This window comes from Macrosteles quadrilineatus, unplaced genomic scaffold, assembly GCF_028750875.1.
Source record: "Macrosteles quadrilineatus isolate MER2022 unplaced genomic scaffold, UCM_ALF_1.0 Scaffold_5__1_contigs__length_97177068, whole genome shotgun sequence".
NCBI classification, from domain to species: domain Eukaryota; kingdom Metazoa; phylum Arthropoda; class Insecta; order Hemiptera; family Cicadellidae; genus Macrosteles; species Macrosteles quadrilineatus.
Window position 1 is genome coordinate 40,381,658 of NW_026542598.1, and position 16,327 is coordinate 40,397,984.

General features: G+C 33.2%; 1 protein-coding gene across 4 annotated transcripts in view; it reads left to right on the forward strand.

The window, feature by feature from the left end:
* LOC128993798 (peroxidasin homolog) overlaps positions 1–16,327 on the forward strand; it is a 387,361-nt gene that overhangs the window by 354,553 nt on the left and 16,481 nt on the right. For 3 of the 4 annotated variants that reach the window (XM_054417812.1, XM_054417811.1, XM_054417813.1), the window contains exons 2-10: positions 6,094–6,165; positions 8,496–8,567; positions 8,947–9,018; positions 9,970–10,041; positions 10,148–10,219; positions 11,133–11,296; positions 12,114–12,231; positions 12,935–13,101; positions 15,757–15,905. In XM_054417812.1, the coding sequence (XP_054273787.1) occupies positions 6,094–6,165; positions 8,496–8,567; positions 8,947–9,018; positions 9,970–10,041; positions 10,148–10,219; positions 11,133–11,296; positions 12,114–12,231; positions 12,935–13,101; positions 15,757–15,905 (958 nt within the window). The remainder of the gene's footprint in view (positions 1–6,093; positions 6,166–8,495; positions 8,568–8,946; positions 9,019–9,969; positions 10,042–10,147; positions 10,220–11,132; positions 11,297–12,113; positions 12,232–12,934; positions 13,102–15,756; positions 15,906–16,327) is intronic. The other variant, XM_054417814.1, reaches the window with a different exon arrangement.

Below are 16,327 nucleotides of genomic sequence, written 5' to 3' on the forward strand. Positions count from 1 at the left end.
TTGCAAAGTACTACTTCTACTATGTAATGACAATGCTGTGTTTTAACTTGTATAAGATGTATGTAAAACTATTAATGAAATATGAATTTTTAAGATTATATTCTATAAATTATTCATTTTTGTAACAATAGACAGGATTAGAGCTGTTGTGGATTCATGCAACGCTTCAAATAACCACAATCGCATCCCCATCACACATATGCTGATGACAGTATTGTGGGTCGAGCCACACATAAATCAATTACACATCGTGGTTCACTTTCCGCCCTTTTGAAATATTTACGGGTGTGGGGTTTGGGGACGATATATTTTTCACTATAATGCTTACTAATTACTTATTACTAGGTGTTATTTTAGTTAAGGTGAGTATGCTCAGATGTGACATGGTCTTTGGGATTAAGATTGTGGTGTCGTGGGTTTGGACCCTGAAACCTGCCACTACTTTTTATCAGCACTCTTGTACTTTATGAGCTTGCCCCTCGCTTTGCTGGATACGTTCCACCATTTATCTCGGACGCTCTCGGAACCTTTTTACACTTTAGGTTAGACTTCGAGGGTTGTTGCACTATCACAGATGCTGGTGATTGGTGGGATTTGAACCTGGGACCTCAGGGAACGAAGCCCATCGCTCTACCAGTAAACCAGAACCAGGTCAAACCCTGCAAGTGGTGGTAACCAAACTGAACTCTAGTGACGAATATCCTTGTACAAAAATAATTACCTTTACTGAATTAAATGTGCCAAAGAATTACAAAAAAAATCTCAGCTTACGATTTTTTATTACAAACAAATACTAATATTGTGTATGGATAAAATGGTTGCCAATGACACTTTTAGGCCAAAAAGATTCCGAATGCGTCATTACTGTCCAAATATACAAACGTTACAGAACAATTTTAAATAGCTATAAATATTTAACATTTTACATTATTTGTCTTTCTCCTGCTTAATCTACAAAAATGTGTATATGAAATTTATGTGTCAAACTTTGCAAACAGTGTCAGATAAAATGGAAGGAACAAGATTGTGCTATTTTTCCCTCTGGTGACCCAAAAGGTCCTGGATTGAGGACAACAAAGATTCGCTGACCAAGTACTTTACTCTGTCAACACGAATTCCTTCATAAAATTACTCTATGATCAAGTATCAACAAAGGTTTTCGTTCAAAACTTGCTTCTTTTTCATCAACGTATTTGTAAAAATACTATGATTTATCTGAAAGGTCTGTATGTTCATATCTCGATCGTAGTAAAATATTGTTTTGGGTAGCAACAGTGTATAATTCAAACAGTAATAATTTGAGAATAAAAATCAAAAAAGGTTGTAGTTGAATATTTTGCATAATACTCGTATTTTTTCGGTAAAGTAATCTGGAATTTGAATTTATATTTAAATTGTATTGTAGGTAAAAATATACTTTTTAATAAAAAAATAAATGTCCTTTAGTTTCTTATGTTAACAAATCCCTGATATTAGTAACCAAAGGAAATTTTTCTATTTTGCCAGGTCAACATTTTTATACGCCACTGATCCAATATTTATCAACTTAAAAACTACTACCACTGAGCTATGTGTTAATAATTATGTCAAATTATACATAGTTCCATATTAGTAATGCACTTTTGACATGAAATGAGGTTACTAACCTATCAATAAATCCTAAATTTGTCGTGTTGACTATAGTTTTGAGGTTGAAGCCATATTTTTCAAATCGTTTTCTCCACTCGTCAAATTGTCAAACATATCTTCCTGTACTTGAGAATTTGACGACTGAAGAGACAGATTTGAAAATGCGGCTTTAACCTCGAAAATGTAGTCAACACGACAAATATAGGATTTATTGATGACAGGTTGGTGACCTCATTTTATGTTAACTAGTCTATTCTGGAGGAAGATTGTTTATAAAATAATGCACTTTTGTTTTATCCAAACATAAATATTATTCCTTAATATTTTCCTGGAATTAAATGGTAGCTGAACAGAGCACTGAATAGTTTCAATTCTGGTTGATTTCACAGTTTGTTACGGAAACAAATTAAATTACTCGCTGAAATGGAGCGGCATTTAGTGAACGTAACGTAGCGTTAAATTAAGTTAGTTCGAGTGATTGAAGGGAATTTTAATCGAAAGTCGCTCGTTTGATGTTTTGCTTGTAAACTGTTGTTTGTTGCGATTGTTTGCAAACTGAACACACAGTTCCGAATTGTTGATGATGTTTTTGTTTTTATGATGACACGCTTCAAATTTTTATTTAGGCCAACTTAGAGGACTTTCGTCCATTGATTAATGTTTCAAACAGCTATGAAATAAAAAAATTAAAAATTGTATTCTGTTGTTTGCATTGCTGTAAATAAAAGACATCCTCTTGAAGGATGTTTTAGTTGTAAAAATGTTGTCCAAGTTTTAAATTTGTATACTAATTACGCTGTTTCAATTGTTCTTAGATATAACCACTTAAATGCAACAAAGAGATCACAAAGGTTATTCCAGATTTTAATCCCCTTTATTTTTTTATATTATTAGTAATCGGCATCGATTGTTAAATGCGTAACTATTGTATGGGTTTTGTGGGAAGTGTTTTACGAAACGAAGATAGTATTCGATGACTAATAAATATATGTATGCAAACTTAGACTAATATATTAAAATGTACCTTAATCTCAAAATTATGTCACAGCAAATCAATATTGAAAATAATTAAAAACAGAAGCATCACCCATCCGGCAAATTTACTCAATAAATCTAGATTTGTATGCTGAAAATTATAAACCCAATTTTAAAGGATACACAGAAAATAACTGTTAGTACAAACAATGATTAATTATCAACAATTAAAAGTTAAACATTTGTTCATTGTTTGTATTTTTACAAAAATTTATTTTGATTTTAATTAAATAGAAACTGCAATATGTTCTTGCTGTTTATAAAGCTGTATTTGACCGCATATCCTGTAAAGGTTCATTATTATAAATCTCTAAAAACAAGTTTAATCCCAGTTTGATATAAAATAGTAATCAGGATTTCCATACAATATGATCAATGATCAAAATATGAAAATCTTTTGTTTTAACGTAATAGAATCACTACTTATATACAGCCATGAAAAAACATATTTATAAAACGTCACAGAATAAAATGTAACTGCAAACTCCATACCAACACTAAACAAACGTATCAAAGAGAAGTAGGCATATAATCCACAAACCACTCTTACCAACTGATGTTTCTACAGGGTTGCAAACCTTTCAAACAAAACAAACACTTAACCACAGCATCCACTGTTCAATTGTTGAACCAACTCTCAGACCGTAATGCGATCCCCGACCTAACAATACGTTCAACAACAATAAAAGTAGTGTTTGATTGGTTCATAAAAGTGTTTGTGAACCCATTGTTTAGTTTACTGTATCTAACGGGTTAGTATCCATCCATAGTTATCAATCAATCATTGGGATGGGGACGCCACCTATGTGGTATAACCCAAATATGAGTGGGATGAGTGTATAATGGTGTAAGATGATCCGTGTAGCTTTGTTATTGACTAAGATCAGCTGTTTCATGGGCCACGATCATTTTTAAGTCCAATGATCCAGCTGGGTCCAGTTTCGTACCATCAAAACGCTTATGACTAATTCTCAGGATCGAACTGGCGACCTTATTATGATTGTTAGGATAGAACTAAAACCACTCAGCTATCCATACACTCACCTCACATTAGTTTTTACTCATGTTATAACTAGATTTTGTTACCAAAGAACACAATTGACATTTGTGTTTTCCAGGTTGTACTTATAATTTTTTTTTTGTTACTTTTCCATTTGGTTTCTTATTATATGGAAGTTTAGGGGACATGACAGACGCTATTGTTTGCAATAAGTTGATCTTTTAGTTTTGCAATTAAAGTATAAGGACTAAAACTGTATTTCCCAACAGCACTCTCTATTAATTACTTAACTGGTGATAAGATATCCTTTCTTTACAGATTACTACTACATAATGAGAGTGAAATTTATAAATTCTAAATACAGGTATCCTACACTTTAGTTTTTGTGATAATCAATTCATAGCAATCATGTATTTTTATATGAAGGGTCTATTGGGAACAAGCCGGTGTAGTGAGTGGTGAAGCGCGTTACATTATTCCCGAATTCAAGTCCCTTCAATCGCCAATTGATTTTATAAGGTGATAATGCAGATACCCACTCTAGACCTACCCTGAAGTAACGTGGAAAACAATTCCGGGCAAGGATCTAGACGAGTAAAAAGATCTTTATGTTCTTTCTGGGACGGTGGCGACGTCCTGTAATTCAACTACTAGGTCACGAATTGTAGATATTTATTGGCATACACTTTAGATGCACTACTCCATGGTGTGGATTTAAGTCCGCAATTGCACAGAAAACATGCTACTTAGTATGTTTTCTGTAGTAATGGTGAATAATACAACTATCCACAGTACTATACTGATAATTGGGCTAATTTGTTAATTACGAGGCAAAAATGTGGTTCGGATTCCACTATAAACTCTGTAGGTCCCTAAGATGCTATTGGCTGTGTAGGCTATTAATTAACATCTGTGTCCAAGGAACATGTCAGCCTTAGTGATTTTTACCAAGTCAAACTTATGGAAAGACTTATTAAGACTTAAGAGCTATAGCAACTAACTGTTATGACCCATCAACTTTGTCACCAACAAAAAATAAGATACAAAGTATAATTTTAGACACGCATACTGTGACTGTTTCACACAACTAACTTACATGTTTTAATAAAAAAAATGGCGACAACTGGTCCATTTAGATGGAATGTCTACTTCAGTATTCAATATTCAATGCGGGTACATTACATATTTTTGGTCGACTTTCGACCACTGGACGACCACTAGTATGGATTAATAGGCAATACACATCATTTTGTATCACTCACAAGTCACAAAATTCCAAATTTTCCAAAAGGCTCTGTAAAAAAATCCAATAATTGGTTATACTATTTCCAAAGAAAAGACGCAAAAAAATAACCTTTAAACGATTGCAAATATTTACCGTCCCTTTTACTGGCTACTCCCATATGTTTACAAAGGCAAAGAGAACCAAACCACTTGTGTGATGCCACAAAAGGAATAGAGAGCAAACATTCAAACACAAACTTATGCCGCTTAAACCTTTGTGATGTTTCTCACAGTTTGATTTGGTAAATCTCTGTCTCAATAGTCATTTGGTGTGATTTGAAAAAAAAAACTTGTTTTTAATATATGAAAATATTTGTAAAAGCGTTTAAAGATTTTAAATATTTACCTTAAGGATATTCACTTTCTGTAATTCAAACTGGTTTTAGAACTTACTTATATAAAAAAAATAATGAACACCTAGTTGTCTACCTGATGAGTTTTAATAGTTAAACACAGTATCTGTATAATACATATACTATTTACAAGGGGAGAAATTAAAACGAGAATATACATCCAATAAAATGTAATGCAATACAATATTCTGTATTGTGCATTCATCAAGAATCACAATAGTGTCATGAGTAAATTATAGCACATGTTGATTTCCAAAATGTTCATAAAATTCCTTGCGATCAGCCACTTCTTTAACTCCTGGTGTAGCTTGTTGCCAGTTAGGTCTCTCAGGTAGTCAGGTAGATGGTTCCTCAGCTTGCAGCCGGTGTAGAAAGGGTTTTTTTCTCCAAGAGAGTGGTTTGGTTAACTGATAGGACAAATGTTGAGCCATGGCGAGTGTTGTAGTGGTGCAGCGGGGCAGGTCTTGGTTTCTTATGGGATTTATTTCATCCACAGACTTTATAGTTTCAAGTATGTAGAGAGACACCACTGTGAGGATTCTTAGGTTTGCAAAAGCTGGTATGAGCAAGTCTGTAATGGGACAAGGTTGGTGAGGGCTCTTATGGCCCTTCTAAAGAACATGGATTGGATTCATATTTTTTAGCTAAAAGTTCCTCCCCACACTGTCAAGCCATATGTAAAGATTGAAGAAAAATGTGTAGCAATAATACGGTTAACACAAGTTTTGTATATTCAGTACTTTTAACTTTTGTTACTCGTCTTATCTAACAATACCTTTTTTTCTGTTTCAGAGATTTAAGGTTCAACAAGATCAAGGAAATAGCTCCAAACACCTTCAAACACCTTAAAAGTCTTAACACTCTGTAAGTATTATGTTTTCCACCTGATTCCAAATCATTTACTTAATGGATTATCATTTCAATTACATTATTAAACTTTGTAACCGTTGGTAGTCCTATACTATTCAATATTCAATATTAGCTTGATATTCAGTCACCGCAAAAACCTTTTCCTTGACAAATATAATTCACTAAGTCTATATAGTTCTGCAAACATTTTCTAGTATTTGAAACGATCCATGTACAGTGTATTTTACATTTTTGAGAGGTTCAGGGCTAAATATGCTCTTAAACACAAATGAATGGTTTCAGACTTTAATGTCTCTTCTTTAGTTAAAAATAATTACGGTATCAAAAACTTATTGCCATAACATTTAAAATGTAAAGTATCTATGTGGTAATGTTAACTCATTTTGAAACGTTTGACGATTTTATCAAGATGTCCAATTCATTTATATAGAAATTAACAGGATTTGTTAGCAATTTTTACTAATTCATTTTGATTATTAAATGTATTGAAATAGGAAAACGATCTTTTACCTACATAAATTAATGTTATGAATAATGTTTGTCTTGTCTATTAAATATGTTTTTCCTACAGTCAACCGACAAAGTTGGCTTCCTTGTACTGTTTATAGTACAGAAAGCTGCTAATTGCTGCATATTTATACTTTGCCGTACGGTTTATACTTTGCCGCACATCAGGATTCCAACGAAACAACACAAAACAGCGTGGTTCTATTATGCACGTAATCCGTGTACGCTTGGAAATAGGTTGGCAACACTTAAAGATAATAATACTATGAGCAGCTGATTGACTATTATAACTACGATTTAACCTGTCATTTCGTGTTTATAGTTTCGGTATTTCTGAACTTACTGGACTTTTCTTTTAAACGTTTTTAAAACATTACTACAGGGTGGGGCAGGGAAGTATCCCTAATTTTGAAGGTACATTAAAAGACAACCAAAAATGTTAGAACCAAACTGTTTACTGAGATTAAAAGGTTACATCTGGGAGTTTATTTTAAGATAACTTTACTTGGTTTTAAGCCGCATATTCTGCAAGTGGTGTCCCTAATCTTAAATGCATTGCTATATTCTGGTTCTGGAGCTCATAATAACTTTGTGAAGCATTTGTTGTGGAATGCGGCAAAATTCAAGGTGAATTGCATCCTTCAAGGCATCTAGGGTCTTCCCTTGAACTACCCTAGTCTTAGCATCACTCCAATAGAGCACATTCTGCTTATTTACCGCTCCAGAAATATGGAAGTGTGCCTTGTCACTAAACCAAACCCGAACAGCATGAGGTAGTCCCGCAATTTAAGATTTCACATGCCTACATTCGTTTTTGCCAGTCCCGTTTTGTGAGTTCATGAGCAACTACCCTCTTGTATAGATGGAGGTGTAGGTCCCGATGGAGAATACAAGGCACAGTACGATTAGACAACGCCAGCTCGGATGCATGCTTACAAGCAGAACTTTGATGAGACTGCAAAATCGATCTTCTGACAAGGTCAATGTTTTCAGGACTCCGGACTGTTCTTTGAGCTCCAAATATCCTTCGCAATACACCACTACATACACGAAAGTAATTCACCCACACCAAATTGTAACAGCTTTGCGACAGTCCACCCGATAACAAGTTCGCAGCCAACGGTAGCTGCATAGCAACAATAGACAGATTTTTGAATAAAATACATCTCGAGTGCAGAAGCACATTGCTCACTCAAGCCATGTCTACTACTGAAAGTTATATTCTTATAAATTCCCAACACAAAAAAAAAAAGGTTCATTTGAGCTTAACCCCATTCCTCCACCACACCCCCACTACTCACAGTGCCATCTTAAAAGTAGGGATATTTCCCTGCCCCACCCTGTACGATCTTAATAAACAAGAAAATACCTTTAAAGCATTTTTTTAGGCACGGAAACCACTTCAAATTACAAAAACATACGGAACTATATTCTCAAAACGCGGAGCACATTTCTTGCCGAGGAAAAATAGCGGAGTGATACGGACCGCGGGTACTACTTTCTCTAGGGCACCATTTGTGTTGCCAGCTGAACCTAAAAACGTGTTGTATAGTGTTTGAAAGACTAATTATTTATATGCTTTAAAGTGACTGTAGGAAAAATATAATGTGTAACACGAGTGAAAAAGGCCTTTGCTGCACTCGAGATCATTCCGCACTCGCCTGCGGCTCGTGCGTAAACATTGCTCTCGTGTGCAGCAAAGTGCCACTTTCACCACTAGTTACACAAATAACTATTTCTTCATTTAGTTTTCAGCAGGCCTGACTAACTGCTTTGTACACTGTTCAAAATTAAACTATATTTTTCCTCTGTTACAGTTTATTAAACAATAACCAGATATCGAGGTTACAAAATGGAGTATTCAATGGCCTTTCAGAACTTCGATACTTGTAAGTATTTTTGAAATTTGTGGTTTTCACTAGCCCAACATTATAGGTTAGGAGCTGAAATCTTAAGAATGGGTAATTATTTTTTTGTGGTAGTTCTTATACATATTCTAATAGTTATTACAATCTTGGAAACATTATAATTTTTGTACCCATTGAAATACAACTTTGACATGCACAAAATTTTTTACGTGAAACATTAATGAATGACAAAATATCATAATTTTATCAAATACTTGGTATGATTTTCTTCTTAATCTTCCGCCAAAACTATTTAGATTGATTTCACCATTGAATCTTAACATTAAAAAAATTTACAAATGTATTAAATGTGTATTAATATCGTTTCAGAGTTTACAATCAACTGATTATTTGTTTTCAGATATTTATACAAGAACAAAATACGAGAGGTGGAGAGCAAAGTTTTTCAAGGGTTATCAAAGCTGGAACAATTGTAAGTATCTCATTCATGGGTTTAGTGCCTCTGGGGTTTTGTACTGAAAATATATGCAAGTTTTAAAATTACAATCCAATAAAAAATTACTGTTTTTGAACTTCCATTTATTTAATTATTTATTTTTATATCTCTTGATCACTGAGATATCAAAAGCGCTACACGCAATATTTTTACAAGTCGTATACTCATAAAGGAATAGTTAATTGTGCCTTAAATTTATTATTATTGATCTCTCTATATTTATTTTTATTTCACTTAGGCTTTTTAGTTTTAATTAATATAATTTGGTAAATACTGTATAAATATTTAATGTGAATTTCCTTATTATGCGCTGTTTTGATAAAAAAATATCAATAAAGCAACCATACTATCCCTTGGGCTACAGCAGTATGGTAAAAACTATTCCTAATTAATTGTTGTTTAGCCATTATTTTTGTTCGTAAACAGCCATAAAACGCAATAAGTGTTTACTTTGGATAAATATGTTGTTACCAGATTAAATAAAATAATTACAAGCAATTTTCCAATACTCTTGCAAATATATCAATAAGTACAGTACAAACTGTATAAATATTGTACTCCTAATTAATTTCAATCATCATGATTTCAAGTAAGTTTTCATGCTCATATTTATAACATTTTATAATAAAGTGATTTACACAAAATGATATTTTACAGTAAAGTAGCACAAAATCAATACACAAATCTAAAACTAGAAGTGATCTTATGATACTGCATTGTGTACAACTTTTACTATTACAACACCTCGCGGTCCCTAAGGTTCGGGTTCAAATCCTGCCATTCACCGATGGATTTTATCCAAGCGATAATACCACTTGTGTGGGCGTAGCCTAAAGTTATGTGAAAAACAATCCTGAGCTAGAACTTAGAATAAATAATTTACACACACAATTACAAAAAATTATTACAACACTTCATCTTTTTCAGGTACCTCCACTTCAACAAGATTGAAAAGCTTCATCCAAACACTTTTACTGACTTAACGAAGCTGGAAAGATTGTAAGTATGCAAACGCAAACTCAAATCACCAATAACACACTAGTTTAAGTTCATAAACCACAAAGCACATCTCACATCTTCTTTCTTCTGTTTGCTTTTGTTTTAGATTTTTGCACAACAACAAATTGAGGCACTTATCGTCAGGCACTTTCAAGGGGCTAGACTCACTAAAGCGAATGTAAGTAGCTTTTGCATTGTATTTGTTTCATTAATCACTAACTCCATTGTTTATGCAATAACTTTGTTTCAATCATCTCATATTGTTACTGGGTGGCATTGTACTTTGCATAAACCCATGGTCATCATAGTTCATTACTTCATAAGTATAGTTACAAACTTGTAAATACATTTTATACAACAAGTTTACTTGTTCTTTTTTTTAACGTGGGGTAAGTATGGAAGTTTTGTAGCTTGATTTCTAATCGTGAATGTAACAGGCCACTGATACTTAACTATGTGATCAAGATCAAGATATAAACTCTCTTGTGCTTCAAGTCATTACCTGGAAAAATTTTAGTTGAATCAGGCAAGTAGAACTTTGTTTGTTTTGGAAAAGTATCTTTACTTCAAATATATAAGATAATTTTGATTAATTTGTAAAGTGTTAACTGAATCCACCATCACAAAAATGTATCCAGTTTAACCGGCTACTTCACTTGAGAAACAACACCATTCATCCAATTTGTGCTTTTAATAACTATTTGATGGAGTTCACTCCTTTAAAAACATACATTTTTGGGAATACGGGGCAATTTGTTTGCAGACTTTGGCGTCTAATATGCAACTGGTTATGCAAATTGCATAATTGCATCAACTGCACAATAATGTACCTGTGTTTGATGAGTACCACGGACTTTGGACGCAAGGCAGCAATGTCAAGGGATCGTGATACTTGCCACTATTTTCTATCAGCAAAGTTCACACTTGTCCTGTACCGGCTCTAAATACTGTCCACAAACAGGCCCCAGGCCTATGTTCCATGTTTTTCCACATCATCCCACATCATCCGCGACCATGCCAATGCAAGGTAAAAAGTCACCTACAACCTCTCTGTCTCTAACATTCTCTCTATTTCCTATGCTCTGCGACAGACGACTAGACAGCAATGCTCTAGTGTGTGACTGTGACATGATGTGGCTCGCCCATCTGCTGAGAGACAAGCAGGATAGCACTCAAGCTGCAGCGACTTGTCAGTTCCCAACCAACATGGAGGGCAAACCTATTGCGAATGTTTCTGACAACGATTTCCACTGCTGTAAGTATCATATATTAATTCTATAAGGACAATTGTGTGGTAAATTATATGAACATGTCCATAAAGAAGAAGGTCTGAGAAAATAGTTATTAAAAAAATATTTAATCAAAAATAGTTTGGCAAACAATTGCGTAGTAAGTATAAGTCACATATCTAGATTATGTCACCACATGAGTTTTCAGGAGTTCAGGACACAGTATAAGGGTCATCTCTAAGATGATATTCTCCTTGTGTATTGAGCTTGAAAAAGTTTTGACAGCAGGAATTGTGAATGTACTCAAGAAAAATTCAATTGTCAATGAATGTGGTTCGGATTCCACTATAAACTGTAGGTCCCTTAGTTGCCATTAGCTAATTGGGCTATTAATTAACTGCTGTGTCTAAGGAATAGGTCGGCCTTAGTCACTAATAAGACTACAAGATTGCACCACTCATCCTTCACTCATATTTGGGTTAAAATATGCACATAGTGGCGTCCCCATCTTAAATAATTGAATTGATATTCTAGCTATCACTTATAAAAAAGTTTAAATTGACTACCCAGTAACTCCGTTATCAAACCAATGATTATTCAGTCATCACATTTGCTGTAAAATGCCAAGTATTCGAACCCTGTGGGAGTTTGAATATTTTGTAGAAGCTTTATTAAGTTTTAATACTGTACAAAAATTTCAATCCAATAAATTACATAAGATTTCACTTTAAATTTTATAATTCCTTGTGATTGGCTGTTTGAATTTCAGTATAAAGTTCATTTAAATTACAAAATAAACATATTTTCAACAAACAAGCTATTGAATCAATAATACTTTTTCAGCCAAACCACGTTTTACACAGGAGCCCACAGATGTAGAGGTAAATTTTGGAGGGATTGTACACTTCACGTGTAAAGCAGAAGGTGACCCACAGCCCAAAATTGTTTGGATGAGGGACAGGTAAAGAATTTTCATTTTGATTGTTAATAAGTTTTTGGTTAGAAATTTTAAGCTGCAATCAATTCGTGACTCTTGTCTATTTAAAAACAACAATTTATATGTAATAATTTCTCACTTAACACATAGAAATGGGTAACATAGTAAGTTTCATTATAGTTGAGTTTCTTAAAAATTTGAAAGGAGGGATGTTTGACTGCGTATTTAACTCATCTGTTAATACTAATGAGATATTCCCTCACAATTAACCGGCCACACGTGCCATGGACTCATAGTCCACACATTTGAAAAAGCATGCCGAAATAAATGAATCCGCAAGCGAATGATATACGCCCCATCTACCTTTCTTCCACAACCTTTCTAAGGAAAATGGCAGTGTTTTGACCGCCTTAGCGTCAGTTGGCTCTAAGCTTGGTGTGAACTTTATTAGGTATATAAAAGAGCGAAGAATTATACGCTGACTTGCCAGTCCTGTGTATTTATGTAACTATTAGCCGTGCGTATACTGGAGGGTTAAAATGGATTGGACCTGAATCTTCACCCTTATTAAATTAAATCTATTTTCAATCTCACTTATTTTTATACTTGCAAAGGTTATGGTTGTGTTAAATTTATTCTTAGACTAAACAAAACAGAGCAAATACAAAAAGGGCAACCATCCAAACTTAAATGTAAGTTTCATAACTAATTTATTACTCTGTGACAGTAATGAGATCAACATGGAGGATCCTCGTTACTCCGTGGCAGAGGACGGAACACTCAAGATCGCACCAATGTCAGACGCAGACCTCGGTGTGTATGAGTGTATGGCTAAGTCTCCTACGGGGGAAGTCAAGTCTCGCAGTGCCAAGATGATCTACAACAAGCACAATTGTGAGTCTAACAATCAGCTGACCATTAATAAAAATTGTATTGGGTACAGAAGTAATTATTATGAAAATTGGCTGTTTAAGGGGATAGAAAATCTTTAAAGGAGCCCAATTCAGAATGGTGCCTGTTCCCAATAGATAGTGGGAACATGGTTATGATTCTTGTCTAGTAATCAGAAGGACACCAGTTCAATCCTTACAAAAGTCATTTTTTCTTTTTGATAGTTCAAAACTTGACCAAGCTGTTCTTGAACATAAGGATTTTAGAAACTGGTCCTTACTAAAGAAACAGCTGATCATTGTTAAAAAAATAATCTCCCCCAAATAAGAACTGTGTGTTGGGGTTGTATGGATCTATTCTAAAAAAAACCCCAATTGTTACTTTTGCCAAACTGATAGGACGATGTGTTCTTAACAGTATATCATCTTTTATTTCTTGTCAACAGCAACATAAACAAGAATTAGTTGAGAAAATACAATTTTACACCGTGTCACTCTTTGTGAATGGCTAAAATTATGAAACTTTTTATAAAAAAAATGCAACATGTGTTCCATATCGATAGGATATATACTTCAACATCCAAAAGACAATGGTGTTACTACATATCCATAAAAATTAAAGATTGTTCTATTTTATATTTTTCCCCATGATTCTCTATTAATACGGTCAAACCTCGTTAGTACGAACCTTGGTAAAACAAATTCTTTGATAAGACAATTTTTTTTTTATCCCCTTGAAACTTTCATAAAGGTGAATGCTAAAAACATCAATATACAAAATAGTAATTAGGTAAAAACCCCCATAAGACGAATTTGTTTGTGACATGGGCTAGGACTGATTAAGCTCTATACAACAAATATTCTTAGCACAAAACTTCTACAAGACGTATGCGACCTCTATAAGACAAATTTCTCATGATCTTAATTTCCAGAGTTTGTAGTTTTCAAAACCAACAGAAGCTTGTCTCAGCATGAAACCCCCACCCATCCCTCTTTCTTCCTCAGTCGTTGTTTGGCACAAGCCTCGAGAAAGGAGAAACCTCTATAAGACAAATAACGATAGTATAAACCTTGATAAAACAAACCTCTTTTTTATGAATACCTCGATAATACCCTAGTGGAAGAGATCAATATATATCAATACAAAAATTGTATATTGATACGTATTGATACGTATGTGTATTTGGGCCAATACACATCAATACACATCAATACATATCAATACAAGTAAATATAGAATCCGAGTCATTAGCTTAATTGAAAATAATTTGTAGCTTGTTAATAAACTATTTTTAATTTGTTTCAACACATTGAATCACATCTACTATGCACTAAAAATAAAATAAAAATGAAAAAGAAATATAATTCTTGTCAAAAAGCTTGTGGTGTTTCCGTGATTTGAACCTGTGACTCCAGCATGGTAGCCGGCTGTCTAAGCCACTACGCCACAAACACTTCATATCTGACTATGTAATGATAGCCAGTTTGAATGCGAGAAGCTGTGTTAGGCCTCATAATTGAACTTAAAAGATTTTTCAATGGCATTTGTGTCATTTCAAGCATGTAGCTACCCATGCATGTAATTATGCTTTAACATGTTTCAAAACTGTTTTATTACCAGTTCAAACTGTTTTCTTACTACTTGGGTGATGTGAATAGTGTCAATACAATTTATTTTTAATGATTTCTAGAAATAAGGAATTAAATGATGAATTTGTGAGTGATTTTTATCCCTAAAAATAACCCATTAAAAGAAATTGTTAAAAGTTGTCAAAAGCTGTATTACAATTGTTGTATAACAATTTTAAAACATTTTGATTTAAACTTCATATTACAACAATGTTGATATAAGATTGAAACAATTTAAAAAATGTTTAACAATCAGTTTTTTGAAGTTTAAAAAAATTAGTTTTAATACAAGTTGTAAACTGATTTACAACAATTTTAAAATTGTTTAGCAATCAGTTTTTGGCAGTTTAAAAATAAGATTTAGGCCTAATACAAGTTTTAACTGTTTTACAACAATTTTAAAATGATATATTTTTAAATTATATTAAGTTTTAGGTACCTCAGCTAACGTCTATGACCTAAAACTAGAGTTTTTCCTTTTTTCAAAAAATAACATTCTTATTACTGTTTATTTAACCACTTTACATTGATAGTTTGTATAATCCATAATGCTCATATGTGATTCATTTTAGAGATATTTTGAATTTTATTTACCCGTATTGATGTCTATTGATTTATATTTACATCTAACGTATTTAAAAAATATTCTCTATTGATATCAATGAACGATTTGTTTGCTCTAATGATCTATATTGATATATTTTATGTTTATAGATGTCTAGTGATATGTATTAACTAAGTTTTCAGTGATGTCTATTTGTTTGTATTTACTTGTAATGATATCCATGAACATCTATTGATATCACTAAGCATCTAGTGATATCAATAGTTTTTTTCTATTGATTTCTATTGATGTCTTCCACTAGGGTACCAATTTTCCTCCTACCCCTTGAAATTTGTCTTAGAGGTTTGTCTGTAATATGTATTGCCCTAGAAATGATCAGCTCTATTAGTTTATATATTTTGAAATACTGTTTTGTTAAGATTCATCTCAAAACACGATTGTTGACATGAATTATCAAACTTGCAGCCAAACCTTATTTCCTCCATACACCGCAAGACGTCAACGCTGACATTGGAGACTCAGTGAGGTTAGACTGCTCTGCGGCTGGACTTCCCCCTCCCGATCTTCTCTGGACCAAGGACGACTTACCTGTGCAAAACGGAGGCAAATTTCAGGTTTTAAATTGTTTGTTTCCACATTGAACTAAATTTAGAAGTGATGTAAAAAAATCATAACCTTTTTCGATTATGATTAAAATTTGTTTAACCCACATTGAACTGCAATATGCTTACATACGGTGTGAGTAAAATAATTATCCTTCAATGTCCTTCGTCCATGAGTTTTTCACAAACATCTTATTTCAGATTGTAAAATAAATCACTGTAAGTATTTTTTTCCATATAGATTTATAGGTTAAAATTGTTTACTAAAAGGTTATGACTTTTGGTGTACTGAAAACCAGTATTTGTTGACAAAAATGGCAAAAGCTGCAAACTGGATGGTTGATAAATAAACAAAAGCTGTTAGGTCTAACTTAAGGCAATCTTTAATTTTAAGATTTTAATTTTTCTTCAAACTATTTTAAGTCCAAATCAAA